Source organism: Artemia franciscana, chromosome 2 (genome assembly GCF_032884065.1).
Source record: "Artemia franciscana chromosome 2, ASM3288406v1, whole genome shotgun sequence".
NCBI classification, from domain to species: Eukaryota; Metazoa; Arthropoda; class Branchiopoda; order Anostraca; family Artemiidae; genus Artemia; species Artemia franciscana.
In genome coordinates this window covers 32,723,506-32,749,417 of record NC_088864.1, presented here as the reverse complement: position 1 = coordinate 32,749,417, position 25,912 = coordinate 32,723,506, and the positions used below count along the sequence as shown (strand labels likewise).

General features: G+C 34.3%; 2 protein-coding genes across 4 annotated transcripts in view; both read left to right on the top strand.

The window, feature by feature from the left end:
* The window catches only part of LOC136040253 (monocarboxylate transporter 2-like), a 375,363-nt gene that overhangs the window by 67,037 nt on the left and 282,414 nt on the right, over positions 1-25,912 (top strand). The window lies entirely within an intron of this gene.
* Positions 744-7,267, top strand: LOC136040239 (probable pyruvate dehydrogenase E1 component subunit alpha, mitochondrial). Its single transcript, XM_065724450.1, has 3 exons — positions 744-1,001; positions 5,491-5,636; positions 6,908-7,267. Exons 1-3 carry the CDS (start codon positions 870-872, stop codon positions 7,197-7,199), a joined length of 570 nt encoding a protein of 189 aa, XP_065580522.1. The 5' UTR covers positions 744-869; the 3' UTR covers positions 7,200-7,267.

The window sequence follows — 25,912 nt, the reverse complement described above, 5'->3', positions numbered from 1 at the left end:
AGGCTGGGCAAATATGCAGAGCGTATTTTGATTTGAAACAACTGAGCCTAGTATTGGTAAGTCCATTCATTGTTTGGCTCCAATAGGTGATTATGATTTCTAATATGGAGTGGACGGTCCTTAGTTTCTATGGAGACAGAACCACTCTAGTTCTGGACTTATGTAAAAGTATTTAAATGGAGTAGAAGGTTAAGAGAGAGATAGAGAGAGAGAACGGTTTATTACTCAACTTTCGTAGCTCTTGGCTAATTTACAGATGCAAAAACATTACATGTTAAACATATAAGAAAAAAGAAATGGCACAACATTACATGTTAAACATAGATAAACATTACAACGTTACATGTTAAACATAGGCATAAAAAAAATGGCACAAATGAATTACAGTATCGGTATGTTCGTGCACGTATAGGTGTTAGTTTGAGTATTTGTCTAGTTTTCCGTTTGGTGGGGCATCTGCGGGAAGAATATCACAGTGAGTTGGGTTTGATAGCAATGCTTGTCCAAATCACATAATGAGATTGCTCAAGGCACTGGATTTCAGGTTTATTGAGTGCTTCTTGGTAGGGAATATCACTACATCCCAGGATTAAATAATTACATCCCACGATTAATTGTTTAAATAGTTACTTTTATGCTACATAAATGTTAGATTATCCTATTGATAATCTAGGCTTGTAATACAGTGTTGTCCAAGTTGTCAGATTGTGCATTACTAGTAAGAATGTATTGTATTGATTATCTTTTTTTAGGTTCCTCTAGGTGCTGGAATTGCCTTTGCCAATAAATACAAGGGTAATCAGGGTGTCTGTATATCTTTATATGGAGATGGGGCTGCAAATCAAGGTCAGCTATTTGAGGCTTTTAACATGGCTCAACTATGGAAATTACCTTGCATTTTTATCTGTGAAAACAACGGTTATGGCATGGGCACCAGCGTCGAACGGTCCTCAGCGAGTACAAACTATTATACGAGAGGCGATTTTATTCCGGGAATATGGGTAAGTTTATGTAAGCAGTGATTCAAAAGTAAATGTATTAAGTGCCTTCAATACCTGGATAGTAGAAACTTGAAGAAGTGGGGGACACTCTGTTACGCAACTTCTTTTTGTTAGTATTTCATAAAAAAAAAGAGAAAGAGAAAAGATTCTTGGAAAAAGCTTTTTTTTAATGAATAGGACAAAAAGAGACATAATTAGAGACTTCTTCTTGTTCGTCTTGTCATCAAATTTGTTAGAAACCTAATGAAGATGAGACATCTATAAGGTCATATGAAGAAAAAGTAACCAATTTCTTGTGAAATGCACACAAGAAATACTTCATTCCATTCCAGATAGAACTGGTTGTCATGCATGCAAGTAAATTTCGTTTTACATAACTAGCAAGATCATATTTAGCTAGCAACGATGTGCCACACAATCTAGAAAACAATTTACAAAATTCGTATTTTTTTTCTGTTTTAAGTGTTGCCCACTTTACTTGCTGAGTCCAAGTTGTTATGGTTGGGAAAGTAGACCATGTAAAACAACCAAATACTTTTCTAAAATTAATTTTAACTCTGATATCTTAAATGCTGCTAAGTTCCTTAATGTAGGATTTAGGTTGCTTGCAAACAATATTAATCTAGCCAGCCGTAGGGTTAATTTTCTGAGGCCAGCGTCGTAAGTAATGATAAGTAACCGTTAAGAACCGTTATAAGCAATATAGCCCAGCAGGCATATTGATATTTAACAATACATTAATGTAATACAAGACTATTGGACCATTTTTTTTTTTTTTTTTTTTTTTTTGTACAAATCTCTAAATTGTTGCTGCATTGCTTTTAATCACGCGATTTCAAAAATCAGCAGTTTAGTCTCTTCTTTGGGGAGGGCATTTTTGGGAGCCTCCCCGTTCGGGGAGGCTACAGAATTGTAGATGGTATTGCGCCGTTGAGGCTTGCATATCATGCTACCTTAGTTTAGCTTGTTTGTGTTTGAGATATACCTATTTTTGAGTGACGATAATTTCAACCACTTATGCAGTGATTGTTCTGCTACAAATATATCGAAAAATGGCAGCGGAAGAAGCTGATGTTAGCCTAAAAAGCATTCTAGAAAGTAACCGTTTAAAATCCGGACCGCTAGAGCCATCTATGATTGAAATTCTCATCGCATACCAACTGTACAAACCTTACGAAGATGTCATTAGTGTTCAGCTTAAGCCAAAAAGGAGAACGATATGGCGCGGCAACCGCGAAGGTAGAAGGGTCCGAGAACGCAGAGAGCGCCGTGTACTTTATAACGGTGATCACAGTATTCCAGTAATCAGTATAGTTCGCAATGACAGCGGAACAAAAAAGTCAAAGAATAAGCAATATGAGACATGCTTAATTACTATAAATTCCTCAGAACCTAAACCAACATTGAAGCCCTACTACAGCGACGAAGCTTCGAACAACTCGGATAATCCCCCTCATGTGCTAAAACCTGTCAATCTAAGTGCCAAAACAAATTTCCCAAGCCTGATTGTGTGCAATTCCAGATCACTGACGAATAAAGTAGACGAGTTAGAACTTGTCTTACGCATCAACTAGACACCACTAGAAAATATTTACCGAATGTTCCATCCAAGCATTTGGCAGGTGGATCGCTAACTTTGACTTCGATTCAATTTGTGTTATAACAGATATTGATGAAAAGTTCGAGACATTATACTCGATTTTGCAGCAAATGTACCATGATTTTTTTCCAGTTAAAGAACGAACGATATGTGAGACGGATAAGCCGTGGTTAGATACTAATATAAAAAAAAATGATCAAGGAACGATGTAAACTCAATGCTGCAGGAGACACACTGAATGCAAAAAAGATAAGAAACAAAGTCGTCTCAGCCCTCCGAGCTTCCCGAAAAAGATATGTACGGAAAAAAATAGCACCGCTCCTCAAGTCAGATTCTCACAAGTGGTATGACGCAGTAAAACGGCTTAGTGGGAAAAAGAAAGGAAACGAAATACGAATCAATAACCCAGATGGTAGTCTGATAAAAGCCTCAGAAGTCAACGAACTGTTTACTCAGATTTGTGCTACCCATCCAACCGTAAGTGATGTGTGACATCATTAACAACAGTGTACTGATGAAATTGTAGAGGTGTCAGAAATGGCAGTTCACTATGCAATCGGACGACTACGTAACAGCTGTGCCTCATACCCAGGTGAACTCCCCGTGAAATTACTGAAAGAGTACTCACCTTTCTTAGCCAAGCCTATCGCATCGGTGATAAACGTATGTTTCTCAGAACAATCGTTTCCGAGAATGTGGAAAGCTGCATATGTCCGTGTTATACCGAAAGTCAAGACATCCCAGTCCTGTGACCAACTGAGACCAATATCGATAACTCCTAACTTAGCAAAACTAGCTGAGGGTTTTATCTACCGTTCTTTGTTAGAACAAATAGCTCCTGCGATCGATCCACGCCAATATGGTTGCATACGAGGCAGTAGCACGGCAATGTATTTAGTGCGAATGTATCACTTAATCGTCCAGTGGTTGGACACTTCTAATAGTATGGTTGACTTTCCGGCAGTAGCACGGCAATGTATTTAGTGCGAATGTATCACTTAATTGTCCATTGGTTGGACACTTGTAATAGTATGGTTGACTTATTTCTGGCGGACTACCGAAAAGCATTCGACCTTGTCAAGCACATACCGCGTTAACTAATCTGAAAGAAATGGGAGCTAAAAAACACATACTACTATTAGTGAGAGAATTTTTAAAGAGGAGACGGGAATCAGTTTACCGTTTGTTTGCAGAAGATACCTGCTTTGAGTGGTCAGAACTAACCTGTGGATACCCCCAAGGAACGAAATTAGCTGGTCTTTTATTTCTTGCCGTCATCAACCTTATCCTTACAGAATTTGAAGAGTGTTTCAAGTTTGTTGATGACTTGTCTGCACTTCTCAAATATATAGTCGAAAATGCAGTAGCAAAGCAGCAGTCTGACCCGACTTTCTTCACAGACTTCATCAACCAGTGTAAGTCGAATAGTCTACAAGTGAATGAACAGAAATCAAAAGTTTTACGATTTAATCCACTCAAGCGAGATATCACTACCCCAGATGCTCTGTTTCAAATTGTTTCATCTGCAACAATCCTAGGCGTAACATTTAAAGTGACTGCTCGTTTAAGCTGCATGTAGAAAATATTGTGCACAAAGGTCACTACTCAATCCAGAGTTTAACGTATGTGCAGGTTAGGCTTCTCTGATCGTCAGCTCATGCTGGCGTATACAACCTACATCAGGACTTTTCTCGAGTATTGCTGTTCCTTTTGGGGTCCCCAAACTCAGAACACAGCTTACATGGCAGATGAACTGGAACATGTTCAAAAACGCGCTACTAGGATAATACTTGGGCCCAGTTTCAGCGACTATGAAAGTGCCCTTGAGCTCTTGAATTTGCCCACCTTATTCGATCGAAGACATGGGCTAATAATGATATTTGGGAAATCACTATTAACAAACGAGAAGCACCGATTCATACTTCCACCATCCGCATCAATCAGCAGACATACTAGGCATTACAACAAACTAGAATTTGTCAAGTGCCATACGAACAGATTCGCAAACTGCTTTGTACCATATTTCGTAAGTGTATCTAATTAGTGACCATTTTGTGATTGTAAAAGTAGTGTAATTTATTGTTCACTTTTGAGTGCCACGATAGCTATTTCAATAAACGAATACGAATAAAAGAAATTACTTTATTTTTTTGTTATGTTTCCTTGTTTTCTATTTTTGAGATTGAGGTCAAACTGAATGTCTACCCTGGTACCTCCCTCGTGATTACGACATTGACTTGAGTTGCAATTTGTTTTCAACCCATAGATTAAATTGTCCTTACAATCAGTAGAATTTTAGTTAATATAATAAGTTCTATTCACTTTATTCTTATATAAAAGATCATTTCAACTAAGCTGAATTTAATTAACTTGAGTCAGAATTGAGTTTTTTTTTCTACCTTTGAGGAAGGGTGTCCAGTATCTGTCATACAGAAATACTTGCCAGCTGAAATACAACGACTAGTTAAATTGGGTAGCACGTAGGGCTTATAGGCCATGATTAATTAGAGGTTATTTTTGTGAGCTAGATATTGATCAACTTTTACTTAAATCGTTAATTTGACATGTGCCCTGATAAGCATCATACAAGGGAGTAAAAATGGCCACAGTTTTCTGCTTTTTGCTGTTTGAAGATTTACCTTCGAGTCAAAACTAAATCATAGTGTATCGCCTTGTTTGAAGTGAGTAGAGATTAAGTGTTGGATCAAAATATACAAGAATCCTTTTTGAATTAAAGAAAGTTAACATAAGATAGAATCAAATTCGACGCATTCACAAGGAAAAAGTAGAAATTTTTGTTTATTCCAACAAGAGTTGCTTTAGGAGTGAGAATTGGAAAATAGTGTCAGTATTTCGGGTCTTTAACCAAGTTACAAAAGTAATTTTCAGGTTGATGGTATGGACGTCCTAGCTGTTCGCGAAGCAACCCGATTTGCTGCCGATTTATGCCGAGAAGGAAAAGGACCGTTTGTGATGGAGTATGCCACCTACCGGTACCAAGGCCATTCTATGTCGGATCCTGGGACAAGTTACAGGTTAGTTCTGTTTATCTGCTTAGTTTCCAATTTGACTTAATTGTTTGCTTTCAAACTGGGAGCCGGCGCTCACTCCCCTTCCCCGGAAAAAAAACTCCCGAAAATACGCCCCTTCTCCGCAGAAAATCTCCTCCCGGAAAATCCCTCCCCGCCAGTTATCCCCCCATGGAAATTTACCCATCACGAAAAATTGAGCAGTCAAAGAGAAAGTACAAAATAGGTATCTCAAAATGCCGATCAGATGTCCTATTGGGTAACAAACGGACCAGATATCAAGAATAGGACAGGGACTGGTTGGTCTTCAATCCCTTTCGACTCATAAAAAAAGGATTTTTCGAAGGGAATTTTTGACGGGGGGGATTTTCCAAGGGTAAACGCTTAGACCCCTTCAAACTATGCCTATTTTGCTCTTGTTGGGCTGCAAATCATGGAAAGGAAACAAGTCTAGAAATTTGAATTTTGCAAAAGGGCCGAAATCCTGGTGCTTTTCTATAAGTAATTTATTTTCAAATCGATAAATTATTTGAATTCTTAGTTTTGATTAAAATTAACAGACACCCCAGAGGAATGAGTGCCTAGGAAGAGTTGCCTTAGAAGAGCAAGTAACCCTCAAAGAAAAATTTTCTGGGTGTTTAAAAAACAATCTCTCGACGAGACTGGATATATGTTTAGACCTGGAATGATGGATAAGAATCTAAGAAACCACAAAAGGGTTTTTAGGAAAATTTAAAAGAAGGCTCCAGGACATAGAAATGCTAAGTTACCCGACATTAAGTTTGCACAATCAGGTAAAAATAGATTATGTTTTGCAATTATATTCTAAGCTAGGTTTCAAATTGCCTTTAGCTAGAATTTGGATACAACTGGGAGCAAAATGTTTGCCTTTTAAGCCTCATTTTGCTGGCCGAGGATAGAAAAGGAAACCCGTATTTCTTGTCCACCCTGGGAGGTTATTCAGAATAGGTTACTTCATTTTCATGTCGTGTGCCGGAGTCTATCCAACTATAGGTGTTAGGATTTGAAGGAACATATACTATTAAAAATTACTATGTCTACTGTTAACAACAGCTATTTTTCAGTCAGCGGTTGTTTTCATTATTTTTTCTGTTTTGATTTTTTCTGTTGATTGCCATAAAGCTCGGATAGCCTACCAAGTTTTCCAACATTTATTGTAAATTCGTCTTTTTCTTTGCATGTTTTCCTTATTTAAATTAGTGATAAGGTAATAGAGGCTGGTAATATCCAATAACTAAAACAATTCTCACTTGCAGATCAAGAGAAGAAATTCAAGAAGTTCGACAAACAAGGGATCCCATATCGGGTTTTAAAGACAGAATTCTAAATGCTGATTTAGTGACGGCCGAAGAATTGAAAGAAATTGATCTGGAAGTACGGCAAACTGTCGATGATGCCACAAAACAAGCCAAAGTTGACCCTGAAGTAGGGATGGATGACTTAGCTGGAGATATTTATTCTCTTCCTATTGAAACTAAGATTAGAGGAGTGACCTCTTTTGATACAATAAACCATAAGCGAATCGGGCGTGCTGTAAACTTACAATAAAATGTCTTTTTAATGTTAATTACATATGTAAATTTTTCTTCAAACTCCGATTAAATATTTAAAAATTACTATTATTTTTTCTTTTTATGAATTACCAACCGCTGATACAGACCAAAGCATTTATTATTTCTGCAAGCTTGTTGACATACAAGCGAACTGCCTTCCTCCATTCAATCCTATTAAATTCCTGGTTTCGGATAATTCCCAATTATGCTAGTTTTCTTGTTTACGTCATTCTAATCTCACCTGGGGTGTCCTTCCTTTTGCTTCTCCTGCAATATTTTCTGAATCATTAAAATGAGTTTAGTAATATTATTAAGTATAGGTTGTTATTATAACAATAATAATATTTTTTGTTTTTGACCCACTAATCCGGTGATCGAGTGGAGTAACAAAAGCGAAAGAAAACGAACGCATACAAAAAAAAACTATCTTATGACAAAATTATAAAGAACTGCAAATGCAAATCACAACAATCGCACGAGAGGATGAAAAGAACCTAACCGCATGCAAGCCTCTTCTTTTAACTTGGGATCCAATTATTTTACGACGTCAATATATCAGATGCATTAAATATTTGAATAATATTACGGTTTCTATACCAACGAGGCAGATACCAAAGATATTTACAATAACGGAAATACAAAACTTTAGTATCCTGCATATCACTATTATTAAAAAATGGCGTAAACCTGATAGAAAAAGAATAGAATGCTCACAATATGTTGAATAGAGTTTAGCCAAGGCCTTACAAGAATGCCAGCCACAATTTTGGAAAATTTTAGCATAGCCTAATTTAAGCTTATTCTTAATATCTGTAAGCGCACTAGTACGGATAGCTGAAACAGAAGAGCAGATACTAATCCCAAGCCAACGCAACGCAGGAACCAGCTTAACTGAAAATGAACCACAACTTAAATCACTACTTGGGTTTTTAAGCATTAAAAATTAAAGATTCACATTTTTCAGCATTAAACATGAGGCCAATTTTTTCAAAAAACTTAGAAACAAACTGGGTGAACTTGGCTAGGGTGAGTTTTGAGCGGCTAGTGAGTAATAGATCATCTGCATATGTAAGATAAATTAGTTAGGCTTGTAAAACACGACGAAAAATACGAGAAAGCACAGGGTACAAACAAGCATTAAAAAGGTGTGGTGACAAACCCTCCCCTCCCCTGCCTAAGTTCAGACCGAATAGGCATATTACCAGAAAATGTCTGCTGACCGGAGTCGAACATATGAATTGGCATACCAAAAACGAAGGAAATATATAATAGATGAATTCATTCCAAGCTGGGTAAGAGAATACCATAGTTGGGTGTGACAAACCGAGTCAAAAGCTTTTGAAACATCTAACGCACATAAATGCACTTCAGATACATCTTTCCGTGTTTGAATTAATAAAGAAGTAAGAATTCGATATACATGTGGGCATCCTATATATGGTTTAAACCCAAATTGAATCAATTGAACCCAAATTGATTCAACATTTGGAAGAATTTCAGGAAGCAGGACATTCAAAAACTTTGTTCAACAAACAAGCTAGTGTAATAGGTCTATTCGATGCGCAATTAGTCAGATCTTTCCCACGTTTAAGAATCGAAGTGTCACCCGCACAAAAAGGAATCAGACACCAAAGACGTACACAAGTAAATTTGAAATAATAACTGCAAATGATGAACCAATTCTTTCGAATCAATATGAAGGTGAAAAACACTTATACACATCAATATCCCACGAATTTGACTTTAAATTATTAACACAACGGATCACACGGTCAGCAGAAACGGGAGGCACATGACCTGGGAAATTCTCATTGGTAATACATAAGAACAGAGGCTAGCAAACTGAGAATGAATCGCTTAATTTGTAATATTAAAAATCTTATTATAATGGTTAATCCAAGAGGCATTAAGGATCCGATCGACAGTAGGAGGTGAATCAAACTTCGCAACTTTAATGAGCAGTTTTTATTGACTAGAAATCTTTCTATTCACAACAGTCAAACAATTTTTGACTAGAAATTCCGCACCATTCTACCTTATTTTACGAATATAACCTTTAAATTCTAACTTCGTTTTCTGTTTAATGTCAAAAAGTTGATCCCTTAATGGGTGGCCACACCCTACCCAAATTCTAAGCCACAAAATCGAACGATTTTTTTACAATTTTTAAACCAGGGTCAGATATCCATATTGAACTTCCAGTCTTAAGCTTGAAACGGCAAAGCGGGACAGCCACTTCTTCAGCTTTTTTCAGGCAGGATACGATCTGGCTGTAATGTATATGGAGCAGAACTCGAGCTTGCGGGGATATAACACTGGTACATAGCAAATTAAATGGAACTTTAATCGTAAACAAAAGAAGAGCAAGGGTTGCTATATATAGAGGCCAGTCGGCTTTATTCCAGTCTCTGTTGGTTTTCCACGTTTGATAATTTTACATAAGGTCCGTTCAGCCCGAGTCGTATTGATGGTAACAGTGGTTGAAAGGGGCAGATGGTCGTAATCACGTTGATTACGTGAGCAATGCACATGCTTTAGTATATTTTGTTAGAGAGGAAAAGGATTTTTGATCGCAAGGAAGGCATACATTAATAAGAACTGGGTTAGTAAAACGGACTGCAATGAAATAATCACATTCACGATAACACACGGGGGATAGCGGGACAAGTTTCTGTTTTAATAGGCTGGCCAGCCCGCCTGAAGGTCTCCCGGAAGTTCTGTGGGCATTTGTAGCGAAAACCAAGTGTTCTCTACTCCTGCGAAGGGAGGTCAAACTCACCAAGGGCAAGAGGTTTTCTTGTAGAAACAAAATGTCGAAATTAGGTAATTTCTAGTTCAAAGAATCATACTTATCCTTCGTCCCGTTAACGTTGAATGAACATATAGAAAATCTAATTTTAATAGTCATTTTTTTAGCTGACTAGAACGTTTAGCTATAGCATTACAAAGGGTTCGGTATTTCAAAGAAAATGAAACATGATTATCATGACAATTAGCACATTTGGGGTAGCCTGGCACGGGGAATTGTGCGACAATTCATGCTCTCCTGCACAGCGGGAGCAATGTTTAGGGATATCACAACTGGCTTTCAGATGATTAAGCGATTGGCAGTTATAACAACACCTAGGCGGACGCTGGAACTCATTAACTTGGAAAATCTAATAACCAACTTTCACGCCGAGCATTTTCTAAAAACACTTTAGCAACAAAAGAATTGCCAATTCGTTTTGTATCCTTAATATCGCCGCAACCAATTAGCATGCCCACGTCAAAAATATTTGATAAATCTTTCATAATTACGATATATTTTGTCACAGTTGCTCATTACAGAGTTAACAGAATCGCAAAGTCCTTAGTAGCAGCCTGATTAATTCTCGCCACCAATTTATCGCCGGAGGGCTTTTGCTATGAATACATTCATGACCAGGTATAAGCTTAATCGCATCCTGGTGTTTTGCAGGATTATTCAGGTGAGGTGGCACTTTTGAAGTGACAATAGTGGCAAGATTATCAACGATTGGGTAGGGCTCCCGGCCACTAGGAGGAGGAAAGTGTAGATCATAAGACAATTTTCTCATGGATTTGCTTGAGTTAGGAGTTAAAGTTTAGAAGTCTTGATGCGAGGCTTGAGTATGCAACGCCTGAAATGAGAGGGAACTCGGTAGGCAAAATAATCACGCGAGTAGGCAAAACAAAATAATCAGACTCACATTTCTGAAAGGTCTCAGGTATATGTGACGGTAATTAGCTAGATCACATTGCCGTCAAGGCACACCTCGCCCACGAATACTTGAGACCACAGGTCACTTTGGCAGTCACAGGCAATAATTTTATTATCCACCACTTCATGAAAATTTGACTACACAAAATTTAGCACCGCCGAATGCACAAGCTACATCATAATAACAATTCAAAAGAGACAACACAGGCCACAAGTCCAAAATAAGCCCAAATAATACACAAAAACAGTTAACCAGAGTTAAAAAGCATTATCAAATATAAATGTAATGTTCACGAAGAAAAACTTGACACACAGGTTTAATAATTGTTTAATGTCTATTGCGATAATCCAGTGTTCACTCAATGAAGCCTAGTTTAAATTACTTTTGGATTGTTTTTTTTTTCAAACGTTTGGAAGAAAACAATATTGGTAGGAAGGAGGAAAAACAAATTCGAGGGTCTTTTTATTTGGAGTCTCTGTTCTAGCGTGTCCGAGAAGTCCTTAGAAAGTAAGTCTAGTTTGCTGAGCGATTTTCTTAGAAATCGCCCAGGAATAGATAAAGAAGTCCTCGTAAAATATAATATCTGGTTCTTCTTTTCACCGAAAAGAAGTCATCAACATATGAGAAGAAGTTTGAACGTCCCATTATTATAAAATATGTTTAGTCGCTTCAAAAGCTGTAATATAAGAGGCTCATATAAGTATACAAAGAAAAAAAAAAACAGAAATCCAAAATAGCAAGCACTTCTTCAAGGTTATAATTTATACACATTTAGATACAAAGAAATGACAAGCAATAGAATTATTGGTCCTAACAATGGATGAAGTGCTGCATAGTTACTTGCAGGGAATTACAGTATCTTTCCGTTTCTGAATCCGAGTTTTTTGAGGTAATCTACCAATGGTTTTTTCTGGTTAGTTTGCCTTAACATTTAGTTTACAAGTTGTCTTGGTGCGATGGAAGAATATGAGTGTGAAAGTGGATGAAAGGGGATTTCAACCCGGTAGTTTGGTGGCAAGGGTTTTCTCATTTCCAAGAAACGCAGGCCAAGATGACCTTCATAAGTAGTGACGGAAGTGCCACGAAGAGTCTTAAATCTCTTTTTTGAATATGTTCTTATTTTATGTTTCTGATCTTTGGTTTGATATAAACGCCAAGCAGGATAAGCTTAATCAAGCAACGGGCAAGCATAAGTTACACTAGATAGATCTTAAACTAGTTGTTGGGATGCTAAATCTGTTAAATTGAGACAGATTTTATTAGACTGCTATCAGATTTAATCATTCTGGATACTTAAGAATTAAACCTATGGTAACTATCCAACGAAACTGCTAAGTACTTATTACGAGAAAGAAAAATATAATCTAAAATTAGTCTAAAAAGAGACTAACTGTATAATTTTGGCTTCAGATCCTCTTGGTTTCTTTGGACATTGCTCCTCATCATGTCTGGCTAATTTATTTTCAAAAATTAAGTTCGTATCACCAAGACATTTACTAGAAAATGCTGGAGAAATCAACCAAACTTGTTGAGATGTAACTCCTAGTATCTTAGTTGTACTTACCGAGGGTCGAGGATCAGTCTGATCTCTGTGGGGAAAAGGGTTTCCCAATTATAGTCATCAGAATATCTACCAAAAGAGGTTTCTAGCTATGAGAAAGTTGCAATTAATATCCTAGTTGTGCATCTTCAGATTCAGAGTTGATTCAACCTCTATGAAAGAAGAGGAAGACGCATAATTCTTATATTCTTGTAATCTGTACATCCACGAGAAGAGGACGTCGGACGTCAGTCAAATCCTGAAGAGGGGGAGGGGGTTTAAAAGGGCTTTCACTCGCCTAACTACTGGGCGGTCGGGTGGAGTTCAATAAATCCTTGCAGCATCCGCAGTTGAATTTTCGGGATTATCACTCAATCCATATTCGTATCTTCTGCATTCTTCAAAAGGACTTGTTGACTATCAGTAAAATAGGATAGGAATTATCTGTGAACTTTTTACTTGCTATCTTTGGTCAAACCAGAAACTTATTAGATACAGAGTTCCGCAAAAAGCTATCGGTGCTTCCGTCTTTTGTTGGTTCATGCACGTTATAACTTGTTTTGGTCAGTGTTACTGGAACACTTCAAAGAGCATTGACAAGAGAAGTCTCGTTTATTTCTTCATTTCTAAGCCTTGTAATTTCTAATTGGAGTATTTTTCGAATGAAGTCATGGAAAATAAAATCTGTTTATTATTCCTGCAGATTCCAAAATATAAGGATTTATAAGAACTTCCATTAGTGATTTTAAAGTTTTTTCCAGTGTGTTTAACAGTGGAAGCAAGTGACCCCTGGGATTAGTGTCTAGATTTCTTCCAAGGCCATTAAGAATCGTAAAACAGAAGAAAAAATAATGCGGTATCTATTGCTTATTTGTTTTCTTTGCTCCATATTGTCAAAAGAAATGAGATACCATGACCCATTTCTATATACAGAGAAACTTTATGCTGTAGATCTTGGCCAATATAATTTTAAATGGTCTATTGTTTTTTGAACTATAACAGCAACAGTTTTGAGCATCGTGAAATGTGCCCAAGGAAGGTGAAGCACTGAAGACTTTGCTACAAATTTTAGGGCTTCAAAATGACTTGGTACTAAATTCTTATAAGACGGAGGCATTTGATAAGTGCAAGGTGAACCCTATTTTTAGCCACTTGTAAGTTAAACGTATTATTACCGTATTTGTAAGATGGTGTAACTGACATTCCGTTGAAGTTTTACTTGGTTGTTTCTATTGTTAGTAGTACTACATATTTCGGGTCTTTGATGGGTGTAGACAAAATGGATATTTTTACCGAGTTATTATGAGTTTGAACGTGTTTGGTGTCCCGCAAGTATAGATACAGCTAGGGCTGTCACGTTTGGGGGGAGGGTTGGAGAGGACCCCCACAATTTTTGTGGGCAATCTGTAAAAATGAGGAGGTGTAATCGTAGCGCAAAATGCCACGGTTTTTCTGGCGCCGCCAAAATTTTTTTGGTTAAATAAAGACCGCAAAAATACTGACATGTCATCTACAGAAATCTCCAAATTGGTCGGTGAATGCAATGGTTTTGCCGACTTTATTGTGATTTTATGGGTGGCGCCACAATTTTCTATTTGGTTAAATAAAGAAACAAAAAAATAGTGATACGGCATATACTGACATCTCAATCTTGGTCGGTAAATTCAGTGGTTTTACCGACTCGAGCAGTGATTTCACGTATCGTATTCAAGGCGGATATTATGCTGATTATTGATGTAAAACAGTCTGTAAAAATGACTGGCCAGTCGGTGGAATCCTTCGCTCCCCCAAGAATTTTGGCCAGCAACAACCCTGGATACAGCTCTACTCTAAGTCTTTAGGTGCAAGGGGTTTGATAACTTTTTTTGAACTGTATAAAATATTTTATGGTAGTTAATTTATTGAATTTTATCATTTCCATTTTTTTTTTACAAGAGAATATGATCAAATATATTAAAAATTAGATAAAATCTTCATATTAATAATCAAGTTGAATTTACTCTGCTCTGAATTGCTTACATTGACATGATAAATTTATTCGACACACCAGCCCTTAAGAGTTATTGCCAAAATGATTCCTGCTGTCAATTGAAATAATTTTCCTTCTGAATTACTCGGATAAACCCAAATACCTATTTAGCTTGCAGATAGCTTTTGGAATAATTGGCTAAAAAGAATTTTTCGTTTGTCTCTAGCCGTAGGAAATGTAATATTTTCTCAAACATTTTTTTGGGGATGGTTTTTATGTGTGCTTAATTATGCACAAGGATGTTGTACTTACGTATGAATGAGCTGTTTTTGCAAAGAATCAGTTTATTTGTCGATTTTTGTTACACAAAGGACGTATCACATAATGTGCATACGCGAACACATGACTTTGGAATTCTCGTCGCAGCTACAGTTAAAAAAAGCATATATCGGAGGAACCGGAGTGGATATATTTAATAAGCAGTCAGTAGTGTCATTTGGGGGTGCAATATACTGTGCCTCCCTCTCCAGACTTTGAAAAACACCTTTTTGAGGTATCTTCGCTGTACAATGCCTTTTTTGGATTTTGCTCAAAAAACTTGCAGCCACTCGCTATACTCTGAATTTTTTTCTTCCTCCTAAATTCTAGTGAATTGACACCACTGTAACGAATCGTTGAAGTTCTTGCATCAAATTATTTATTGAAATTCTAGTGCCAAAAATAGAGAAGAATGTAAAATCTATTGCCTGCTGCATGAATTTTCCGAACTATTGTATCGATTTTTGAAGGAACTAGTATTCTGACTAATCATTTTATTTTTAGTCAAAAGTGTTGAAGGAATCCCAGTTTAAAAATCTTCCTATCCTCATATTGTCAAAATCATCCAAATTAGAAAAATTAAGTGAAGATTTGGATTTTTGCAAGTCACAATGGTGCCAATTCACGGAAATTAGTTGGTGAATATATTCTCAAAACCTAAATGAGAGGGATATTTTGTTTTTCTCCATCATTTTTTTCTACAGAATGAACCATTTACCGACGAATATACAAAAAAAAAAAAAAAATCAAATTGTATTGGAAGGGTTCTTGAGGAGGGCCGACACTACTAGCAATTTGAACGAAATGGGATTTGGCAAAATCTTTTTTTTTTTTTATAACATTGGAATTTTTCTACAGCTTGTGAATTATTTGTATCTTATGGTTTATCTTAAAGGTTGATGTCAAATTTGGAGACCATATTGTGGGATAAACGTCATACATCTAAGATATGCCAACTTCCTGCCGTCTCAGCACGTCTGACTTCTTAATAGTTTCTTTTTACATATGCAACTGATAAGATGTTTAATGGCTTGGCCATCAGTCTCGTATTTGGATGTTGCTTACATGGTAAAAATATATACACCTTATGTTTCCAAAAGAAAATGATTTTCTGGCTAATTCAAATCCATTTGACTGTATAGAATATTAATTTTAAGAATGCTTTTCGAAAAGAAAGTTTTTCAAAGAAGTAAAGAGCGGTTGTAAATCCCAAACCGAGCAGAAATAGAGGTATGAAAAGTCAAACATAAGACGGAAAGAACTTTTTATGAATGGAATCTAATGATAAACGAAATCTAAAAAGAAGAGAAATTACAAATATATATCTTGTCAATTCAAAACGAACATAAATTATACCAAATAAGAGTGGGGTTGCCCTCCTTGTCAAAACATCAACAACACCGAATAATTACGGTATTATTCAATCTCAAGAAGAACAAATAATTTCATAGGATAAGCACAATTACGACTTTTAACTTGGTTATTTTATTTTAAAAGGTCAGTTTACTTACAATATGTTTTCTCCTAGTTCTATTTCATTCAAAAAATATAAAAGTTAATACTTAAAAAAAACACCAAAAGGTTTTTTTATTACGCAATCTGTTTAGTTTGCTGCTGTAATATTTTGAATTGGTGAATCAATAAATGATTCGTTAATAAATGTTATTCATCATTAAGTGCAAAGCTTTTAGGGCGTTTTCGTACGGTAATTACTTTTATTTGTGGTAATTCCTGTTTTAAGCTTTATTTCAATATTAATCACTGTTACTCCAGTTCGTGTTAGGTTTAGTTTATTCTTCCATTGTACCATATGTTTTGGCTTAAGCATGACTTAAACCTGAGATTTAAACTACGATACAACTTCATTTCTGCTAGTTTTAGTTTTCACACTTTAATACGTTTTATTTTATTGAACTACTTTGTTTTGGAACAAAGTTGCTTAAAAGTTAATTTCTTTTCGATTTTTTTTGACATACTTTTTATTTCTCGTTAATTATGTAATATTTTAATTTTTGATCATCTTTAATTGAGTGACAATTTTAGTATTTTAAACTTTTCTGTTAAGATCTAAAACGTTGAAATTGTAATTTAAGTTATGGTGAAATTTGAAAGTTCCTTTGAAGCGTTCGATCAACCATACGTTTTGTTCAATTAACGTTTCATTAAATTTTCAATAAGAAATCTAGGGCGGATGATGGATGGGGATTTTTACTCCTATGAATTGGAATTCTATATTGTTTTATTTCTTTTATGAGGCCAAGGCCATCCAGACCAAGGCCTGCAAATGCCCAAGAAAATTGACGTATCTCCATCTGTTTCATTTTTTTTAACTGTTATTGTATTTAAATAGATGCATGTCTAGATCATTTATAATAAAAAATCGAAGCGTTTTGTTTAAATAGCTAGCGTTTATTTATTTGTATGTCGGGTTTTTGTCAAACTTTTAAAAAGGATTTTCGATCAGTATCTGAAGAACGAGAATTATCATGGCTGACGATAAGATCTACAGTTATTTCATCTTTAGAATAAAGACATATTTTCAGGCATCGTAAATCGACGCAACTGACAGACGTTCAATCTGCTGAGGTACCCTTGGCCCTAAAAAGATAACATTTAATTTTAAGCCGGTGGGAGAATGGCAGAAGAAACAGCCGAGGAAGCTGGTCAAAGAGTTAATGCCAAAAGGCTTGCGGCTAGTGCCGAGGAATCACCAGAACAGCGTGAAGACAGGCTTGCGCCTCAAAGAGAAATTACCAAAAAAACACGCCAATGAATCACAAGAACAACGTGAAAACAGGCTCGCGGCTCAAAGAGATAATACCAAAAGAAAGCGTGCAGAGGAATCACAAGAACAACGCGAAAACAGGCTTGAGGCTCAAAGAGAAATTACCGAAAAAAATCATGCCGAGGAATCACAAGAACAACGTGAAAACAGGCTTGCGGCTCAAAGAGATAATGCCAAAAGAAAGCGTGCCGAGGAATCACAAGAATAACGTGAAAACAGGCGTGCGGCTCAAAGAGATAATGCCAAAAGAAAGCGTGCCAAAGAATTACAAGAGCAACGTCAAAATTATCCCCTGGCTGTTGTGTCCAAATGTGTCCAAATCGGGACTATGTCTAAAATTTGTCCCTATTGCAAGGCCTTGAAATTTAATAGCGAAACAATGGGAATGTGTTGCGCCTCAGGAAAAGTTAAACTTCCTTAACTGGCTGGACCACCAGAGCCATTGAAGACTTTATGACGTTATAGACCGGGACACCGGGACACAAGGAATATAAATGACGGCCGGGATACTCAAAGAGAAATTACAGACCGGGACACAAATGACGACCGGAACACAGGGACACAACTACAACGGGGACGCCGGAAGGGCGCAGGGGGGTATATAAACGACGACGGGGACACAGAGAATATTCAATTAGCAATCATCAACAACAAAGCTCAAGGGCAATCATTAGAAAATGCGGTATAGATCTGAATACGAATTGATTTTCCCATGGGCAACTATATCTTGCATGTTCAAGAGTCGGTAAACCTGACAATATATTTATATGAACAGACAATGGGACAGCGAAGAATGTTGTATATTCGCAAGTTTTACGTCGTTAAAAACATGTATCTATCTATCTATATTCACAGGTGGGACACAGGGACACAACTACAATGGCACGGAACTAATATGGCACGTGACGATTTACGCACGCGGCGGGGCTTGGGGCGGAGGTTGCAAAGTGCCTCATCAACAACTAATATATATATATATATATATATATATATATATATATATATATATATATATATATATATATATACTAGCTGTTGGGGGGGCGCTTCGCGCCCCCCCAAGCCCCCCCGCGTGCGTAAGTCGTTACGCGCCATAATAGTTACGCGCCATTGTAGTTGTGTCCCTATGTCCCACCTGTGAATATAGATAGATATATATATATATATATATATATATATATATATATATATATATATATATATATATATATATATATATATATATACATATATATATGGTTTTAACTACGTAAAACTTGCGAATATACAACATTCTTTGCTGTCCCATTGTCTTTGCATATAAATAGATTGTCAGGTTTACCGACTCTTGAACATGCAACATATAATGGTCCATGGGAAAACAATCTGTATTCAGATCTATACCTCATGATTCTAATGATTGCCCTTGAGCTTTGTTGATGGTGATTGCTAATCGACCATTCCCTGTCCCGGTGTCCCGGTCGTCATTTACATCCCCCTGTTTCCCCCGGTGTCCCCGTTGTAGTTGTGTCCCTGTGTCCCGGTCGTCATTTATATTCCCTGTGTCCCGGTCGTCATTTGTATCCCGGTGTACCGGTCTGTATATACATTCGTTTTTTAGTTTTGTTTTTCTCCTTTATTTTTTTCCTTTTTTTTTCTTTTTTAGTTTACCTTTTTTAGTTTTTTTAGTTTTTTAGATGAAAATTTTTTTTTAGTTTTTTCCTTTTTTTCTTTTTAGTTTTTTATTGGTTTTTACCTTTATTTTAGCTTATTTTTCAGTTTTTTCCTTTTTTTTTAGTTTTTTTTTATTTTTTATTTTTTTTAGTTTTTTACCTTTTTTTAGTTTTTTTTAGTTTTTTAGCTTTTTTACTTTTTTTATTAGTTTTTAGTTTTTTTTTGTAGTTTTTGCCATTTTTTAGTTTTTTCAGTTTTTTTTTTTAGTTTTTTATTGGTTTTTACCTTTATTTTAGCTTATTTTTCAGTTTTTTCCTTTTTTTTAGTTTTTTTTAGTTTTTAGTTTTTTTCGTTTTTTACCTTTTTTTTAGTTTTTTTAGTTTTTTTAGTTTTTTAGCTTTTTTATTTTTTTATTAGTTTTTAGTTTTTTTGTAGTTTTTGCCTTTTTTTAGTTTTTTTAGTTTTTTAGCTTTTTTATTAGTTTTTAGTTTTTTTTGTAGTTTTTGCCTTTTTTTAGTTTTTAGTTTTTTAGCTTTTTTATTTTTTTTATTAGTTTTTAGTTTTTTTTGTAGTTTTTGCCTTTTTTAGTTTTTTCAGTTTTGACGTCACCTGATCCAGTTTTTTCAGGTGACGTCACCTGATCCATCCACAGACAGACAGACAACTTATTTTTATATATATACTAGCTCTTGGGGTGGCGCTTCGCGCCACCCCAACACCTAGTTGGTGGGGGCGCTTCGCGCCCCCCCCCAAGCCCCCCCCGCGCGCGTAAGTCGTTACGCGCCATAATAGTTACGCGCCATTGTAGTTGTGTCCCTATGTCCCACCTGTGAATATATATATATATATATATATATATATATATATATATATATATATATATATATATATATATATATATATATATATATATATATATATATATATATATATATATATATATATATATATATATATATATATATATATATATATAAAACTTGCGAATATACAACATTCTTTGCTGTCCCATTGTCTTTGCATATAAATAGATTGTCAGGTTTACCGACTCTTGAACATGCAACATATAATGGTCCATGGGAAAACAATCTGTATTCAGATCTATACCTCATGATTCTAATGATTGCCCTTGAGCTTTGTTGATGGTGATTGCTAATCGACCATTCCCTGTCCCGGTGTCCCGGTCGTCATTTACATCCCCCTGTTTCCTCCAGTGTCCCCGTTGTAGTTGTGTCCCTGTGTCCCGGTCGTCATTTATATTCCCTGTGTCCCGGTCGTCATTTGTATCCCGGTGTCCCGGTCTGTATATACATTCGTTTTTTAGTTTTGTTTTTCTCCTTTATTTTTTCCTTTTTTTTTTCTTTTTTAGCTTATTTAGATTTTTAGATTTTTTAGTTTTTTTATTAGTTTTTAGTTTTTTTTTCTTTTTAGTTTTTTTGTCCCGGTCGTCATTTATATCCCCCTGTTTCCCCGGTGTCCCCGTTGTAGTTGTGTCCCTGTGTCCGGTCGTCATTTATATTCCCTGTGTCCCGGTCGTCATTTGTATCCCGGTGTACCGGTCTGTATATACATTCGTTTTTTAGTTTTGTTTTTCTCCTTTATTTTTTTCCTTTTTTTTCCTTTTTAGTTCCTTTTTTTAGTTTTTTTAGTTTTTTAGCTTTTTTATTTTTTTTATTAGTTTTTAGTTTTTTTTTGTAGTTTTTGCCTTTTTTTAGTTTTTTCAGTTTTGACGTCACCTGATCCAGTTTTTTCAGGTGACGTCACCTGATCCACGATCCACAGATCCACAGACAACTTATTTTTATATATATAGATAGTTTTTTTTTTTACTTATGTCCTGGTCGTCATTTATACTCCCTGTGTCCCGGTGCTTTGTTGATTGCTAATCGAACATTCCTTTTGTCCTGGTCGCTTTCTCTTTGAGTTTCGTCATTTATTTTTTTCTTTTTTAGTTCTTTTAGTTTTTACCTTTTTTAGTTTTTTTTAGTTTTTTAGATGAAAATTTTTTTTAGTTTTTTCCTTTTTTTTCTTTTTAGTTTTTTATTGGTTTTTACCTTTATTTTAGCTTGTTTTTCAGTTTTTTCCTTTTTTTTAGTTTTTTTTTATTTTTTATTTTTTTTAGTTTTTTACCTTTTTTTAGTTTTTTTAGTTTTTTAGCTTTTTTACTTTTTTTATTAGTTTTTAGTTTTTTTTTTGTAGTTTTTGCCTTTTTTTAGTTTTTTCAGTTTTTTTTTAGTTTTTTATTGGTTTTTACCTTTATTTTAGCTTATTTTTCAGTTTTTTCCTTATTTTTTAGTTTTTTTTAGTTTTTAGTTTTTCTAGTTTTTTACCTTTTTTTAGTTTTTTTAGTTTTTTTAGTTTTTTAGCTTTTTTTTTTTTTTATTAGTTTTTAGTTTTTTTTGTAGTTTTTGCCTTTTTATAGTTTTTTTAGTTTTTTAGCTTTTTTATTAGTTTTTAGTTTTTTTTGTAGTTTTTGCCTTTTTTTAGTTTTTTTAGTTTTTTAGCTTTTTTATTTTTTTTATTAGTTTTTAGTTTTTTTTTGTAGTTTTTGCCTTTTTTTTAGTTTTTTCAGTTTTGACGTCACCTGATCCAGTTTTTTCAGGTGACGTCACCTGATCCATCCACAGACAGACAGACAACTTATTTTATATATATAGATATATATATATATATATATATATATATATATATATATATATATATATATATATATATATATATATATATATATATATATATATATATATATATATATATATATATATATATATATATATATATATATATATATATATATATATATATATATATATATATATATATATATATATATATATATCTATATATATAAAAATAAGTTGTCTGTCTGTCTGTGGATGGATGGATCAGGTGACGTCACCTGAAAAAACTGGATCAGGTGACGTCAAAACTGAAAAAAACTAAAAAAAGGCAAAAACTACAAAAAAAAACTAAAAACTAATAAAAAAAATAAAAAGCTAAAAAACTAAAAAAACTAAAAAAAGGCAAAAACTACAAAAAAACTAAAAACTAATAAAAAAGCTAAAAACTAAAAAAACTGAAAAAAGGCAAAAACTACAAAAAAAAACTAAAAACTAATAAAAAAAATTAAAAAAGCTAAAAAACTAAAAAAACTAAAAAAAGGTAAAAAACTAAAAAAACTAAAAACTAAAAAAAACTAAAAAAAAGGAAAAAACTGAAAAATAAGCTAAAATAAAGTAAAAACCAATAAAAAACTAAAAAAAAAACTGAAAAAACTAAAAAAAGGCAAAAAACTACAAAAAAAAACTAAAAACTAATAAAAAAAAGTAAAAAAGCTAAAAAACTAAAAAAACTAAAAAAAACTAAAAAAGGTAAAAAACTAAAAAAAATAAAAAATAAAAAAAAAACTAAAAAAAAAGGAAAAAACTGAAAAATAAGCTAAATAAAGGTAAAAACCAATAAAAAACTAAAAGAAAAAAAGGAAAAAACTAAAAAAAATTTTCATCTAAAAAACTAAAAAGGTAAAAACTAAAAGAACTAAAAAAGAAAAAAATAAATGACGAAACTCAAAGAGAAAGCGACCAGGACAAAAGGAATGTTCGATTAGCAATCAACAAAGCACCGGACACAGGGAGTATAAATGACGACCAGGACATAAGTAAAAAAAAAAACTATCTATATATAAAAATAAGTTGTCTGTGGATCTGTGGATCGTGGATCAGGTGACGTCACCTGAAAAAACTGGATCAGGTGACGTCAAAACTGAAAAAACTAAAAAAGGCAAAAACTACAAAAAAAACTAAAAACTAATAAAAAAAATAAAAAAGCTAAAAACTAAAAAAACTAAAAAAAGGCAAAAACTACAAAAAAAACTAAAAACTAATAAAAAAGCTAAAAACTAAAAAAAAGGCAAAAACTACAAAAAAAACTAAAAACTAATAAAAAAAATAAAAAAATAAAAAACTAAAAAAACTAAAAAAACTAAAAAAAGGTAAAAACTAAAAAAACTAAAAACTAAAAAAAACTAAAAAAAAGGAAAAAACTGAAAAATAAGCTAAAATAAAGGTAAAAACCAATAAAAAACTAAAAAAAAAACTGAAAAAACTAAAAAAAGGCAAAAACTACAAAAAACTAAAAACTAATAAAAAAAGTAAAAAAGCTAAAAAAACTAAAAAAAGGTAAAAAACTAAAAAAAATAAAAAATAAAAAAAAACTAAAAAAAAAAGGAAAAAACTGAAAAATAAGCTAACATAAAGGTAAAAACCAATAAAAAACTAAAAAGAAAAAAAGGAAAAAACTAAAAAAAAAATTTCATCTAAAAAACTAAAAAAAACTAAAAAAGGTAAAAACTAAAAGAACTAAAAAAGAAAAAAATAATGACGACACTCAAAGAGAAAGCGACCAGGACAAAAGGAATGTTCGATTAGCAATCAACAAAGCACCGGGACACAGGGAGTATAAATGACGACCAGGACATAAGTAAAAAAAAAAATTAACAAAACTAAAAAGAAGGTAAAAACTACAAAAAAACTAAAAAGAAAAAAAACTAAAAACTAATAAAAAAACTAAAAAATCTAAAAATCTAAATAAACTAAAAAAGAAAAAAAAAGGAAAAAAATAAAGGAGAAAAACAAAACTAAAAAACGAATGTATATACAGACCGGTACACCGGGATACAAATGACGACCGGGACACAGGGAATATAAATGACGACCGGGACACAGGGACACAACTACAACGGGGACACCGGGGGAAACAGGGGGATATAAATGACGACCGGGATAAAAAACTAAAAAGAAAAAAAAAACTAAAAACTAATAAAAAAAACTAAAAAATCTAAAAATCTAAATAAGCTAAAAAAGAAAAAAAAAGGAAAAAAATAAAGGAGAAAAACAAAACTAAAAAAACGAATGTATATACAGACCGGGACACCGGGATACAAATGACGACCGGGACACAGGGAATATAAATGACGACCGGGACACAGGGGACACAACTACAACGGGGACACCGGGGAAACAGGGGATATAAATGACGACCGGGACAAAAAAAACTAAAAAGAAATAAAAACTAAAAACAATAAAAAAACTAAAAAATCTAAAAATCTAAATAAGCTAAAAAAGAAAAAAAAGGAAAAAAATAAAGGAGAAAAACAAAACTAAAAAACGAATGTATATACAGACCGGGACACCGGGATACAAAATGATGACCGGGACCCGGACACAGGGAATATAAATGACGACCGGGACACAGGGACACAACTACAACGGGGACACCGGGGGAAACAGGGGGATGTAAATGACGACCGGGACACCGGGACAGGGAATGGTCGATTAGCAATCACCATCAACAAAGCTCAAGGGCAATCATTAGAATCATGAGGTATAGATCTGAATACAGATTGTTTTCCCATGGACCATTATATGTTGCATGTTCAAGAGTCGGTAAACCTGACAATCTATTTATATGCAAAGACAATGGGACAGCAAAGAATGTTGTATATTCGCAAGTTTTACGTAGTTAAAACCATATATATATATATATATCTATATTCACAGGTGGGACATAGGGACACAACTACAATGGCGCGTAACTATTATGGCGCGTAACGACTTACGCGCGCGGGGGGGCTTGGGGGGGCGCGAAGCGCCCCACCAACTAGGTGTTGGGGTGGCGCGAAGCGCCACCCCAACAGCTAGTATACTATATATTTTAATTTTTTTTTCTTTGCTTAGAAAAAGAATTAACATTGAAAAAACGTGCCAAGGTGTAAATGAATGTTGACAGATGGAGGCATGAACCCTTATGCCCGTAATACTTAAATGTAATCAATGTTACTGAGCTAGATGGGAACCAATAGTTTGATACAACATAATAGAAACATGTTGTACTGTCGCATCAAAAAGAAAAAAAAGTGGCAAATCACAACTACCAGATATAATTCAACCTACATTACATGATTCAAATAGAACAGCTTAAAAAAACGTATCTTTGTCACCAAAATAACTTTCAATAACATAAATAAAATACGGGATTTTCGAGCTTGATAATTCCCCCCCTCTAAAAAAAGAATGCCAACGATAATGTTCAACCAAAAACTTGAAGTTTAAGTACACCCTACGGAGGTATAAAACAACAACAATGTCATTTGCAATGTTTTTTAACTCTATTAATACTTATCAAATTATAGTCTTTTTAAAAATATTTAGGTATTTTCGAGCGGAACAGTTAATAATAAAACTTTTTCATTAATACTTTTGCTAGCAGTGAACAATCTTGCAACGCAAATAGTATCCATGCATGCAGTTAAAAGGCCAGTACCTCCTACTCTTTTCTTCCTTAGTAGCTGAAGATCATGAAGAAGGTTTAATGGCGATTCCCTCAATGCTGCCGTATACATAACTGAAGTCAAAGATGGCATTATTTTTAACTACGGTTATAAATAGTGACATATTTTTTTTAACGACTCATTTTTAGCTTCTAAGCAGTTTTCCATCGATTTTATGAAGTTTATGTTTGATGTATGAACCGAACGCGAGACCCATGATTTTCTATGGTACAGGAACGACACGTTACTCGACTGAGCCAGCAAGTCATTGATAATACTATGTTCTTAGACAACATTCTGGACAGTCAATGTATTGTTTTTGGGACACCGGCCAACTGATGTTAAACCGTCATAATATCGTAAAAAGTTATTTGCACATCGAATTTTCAATTG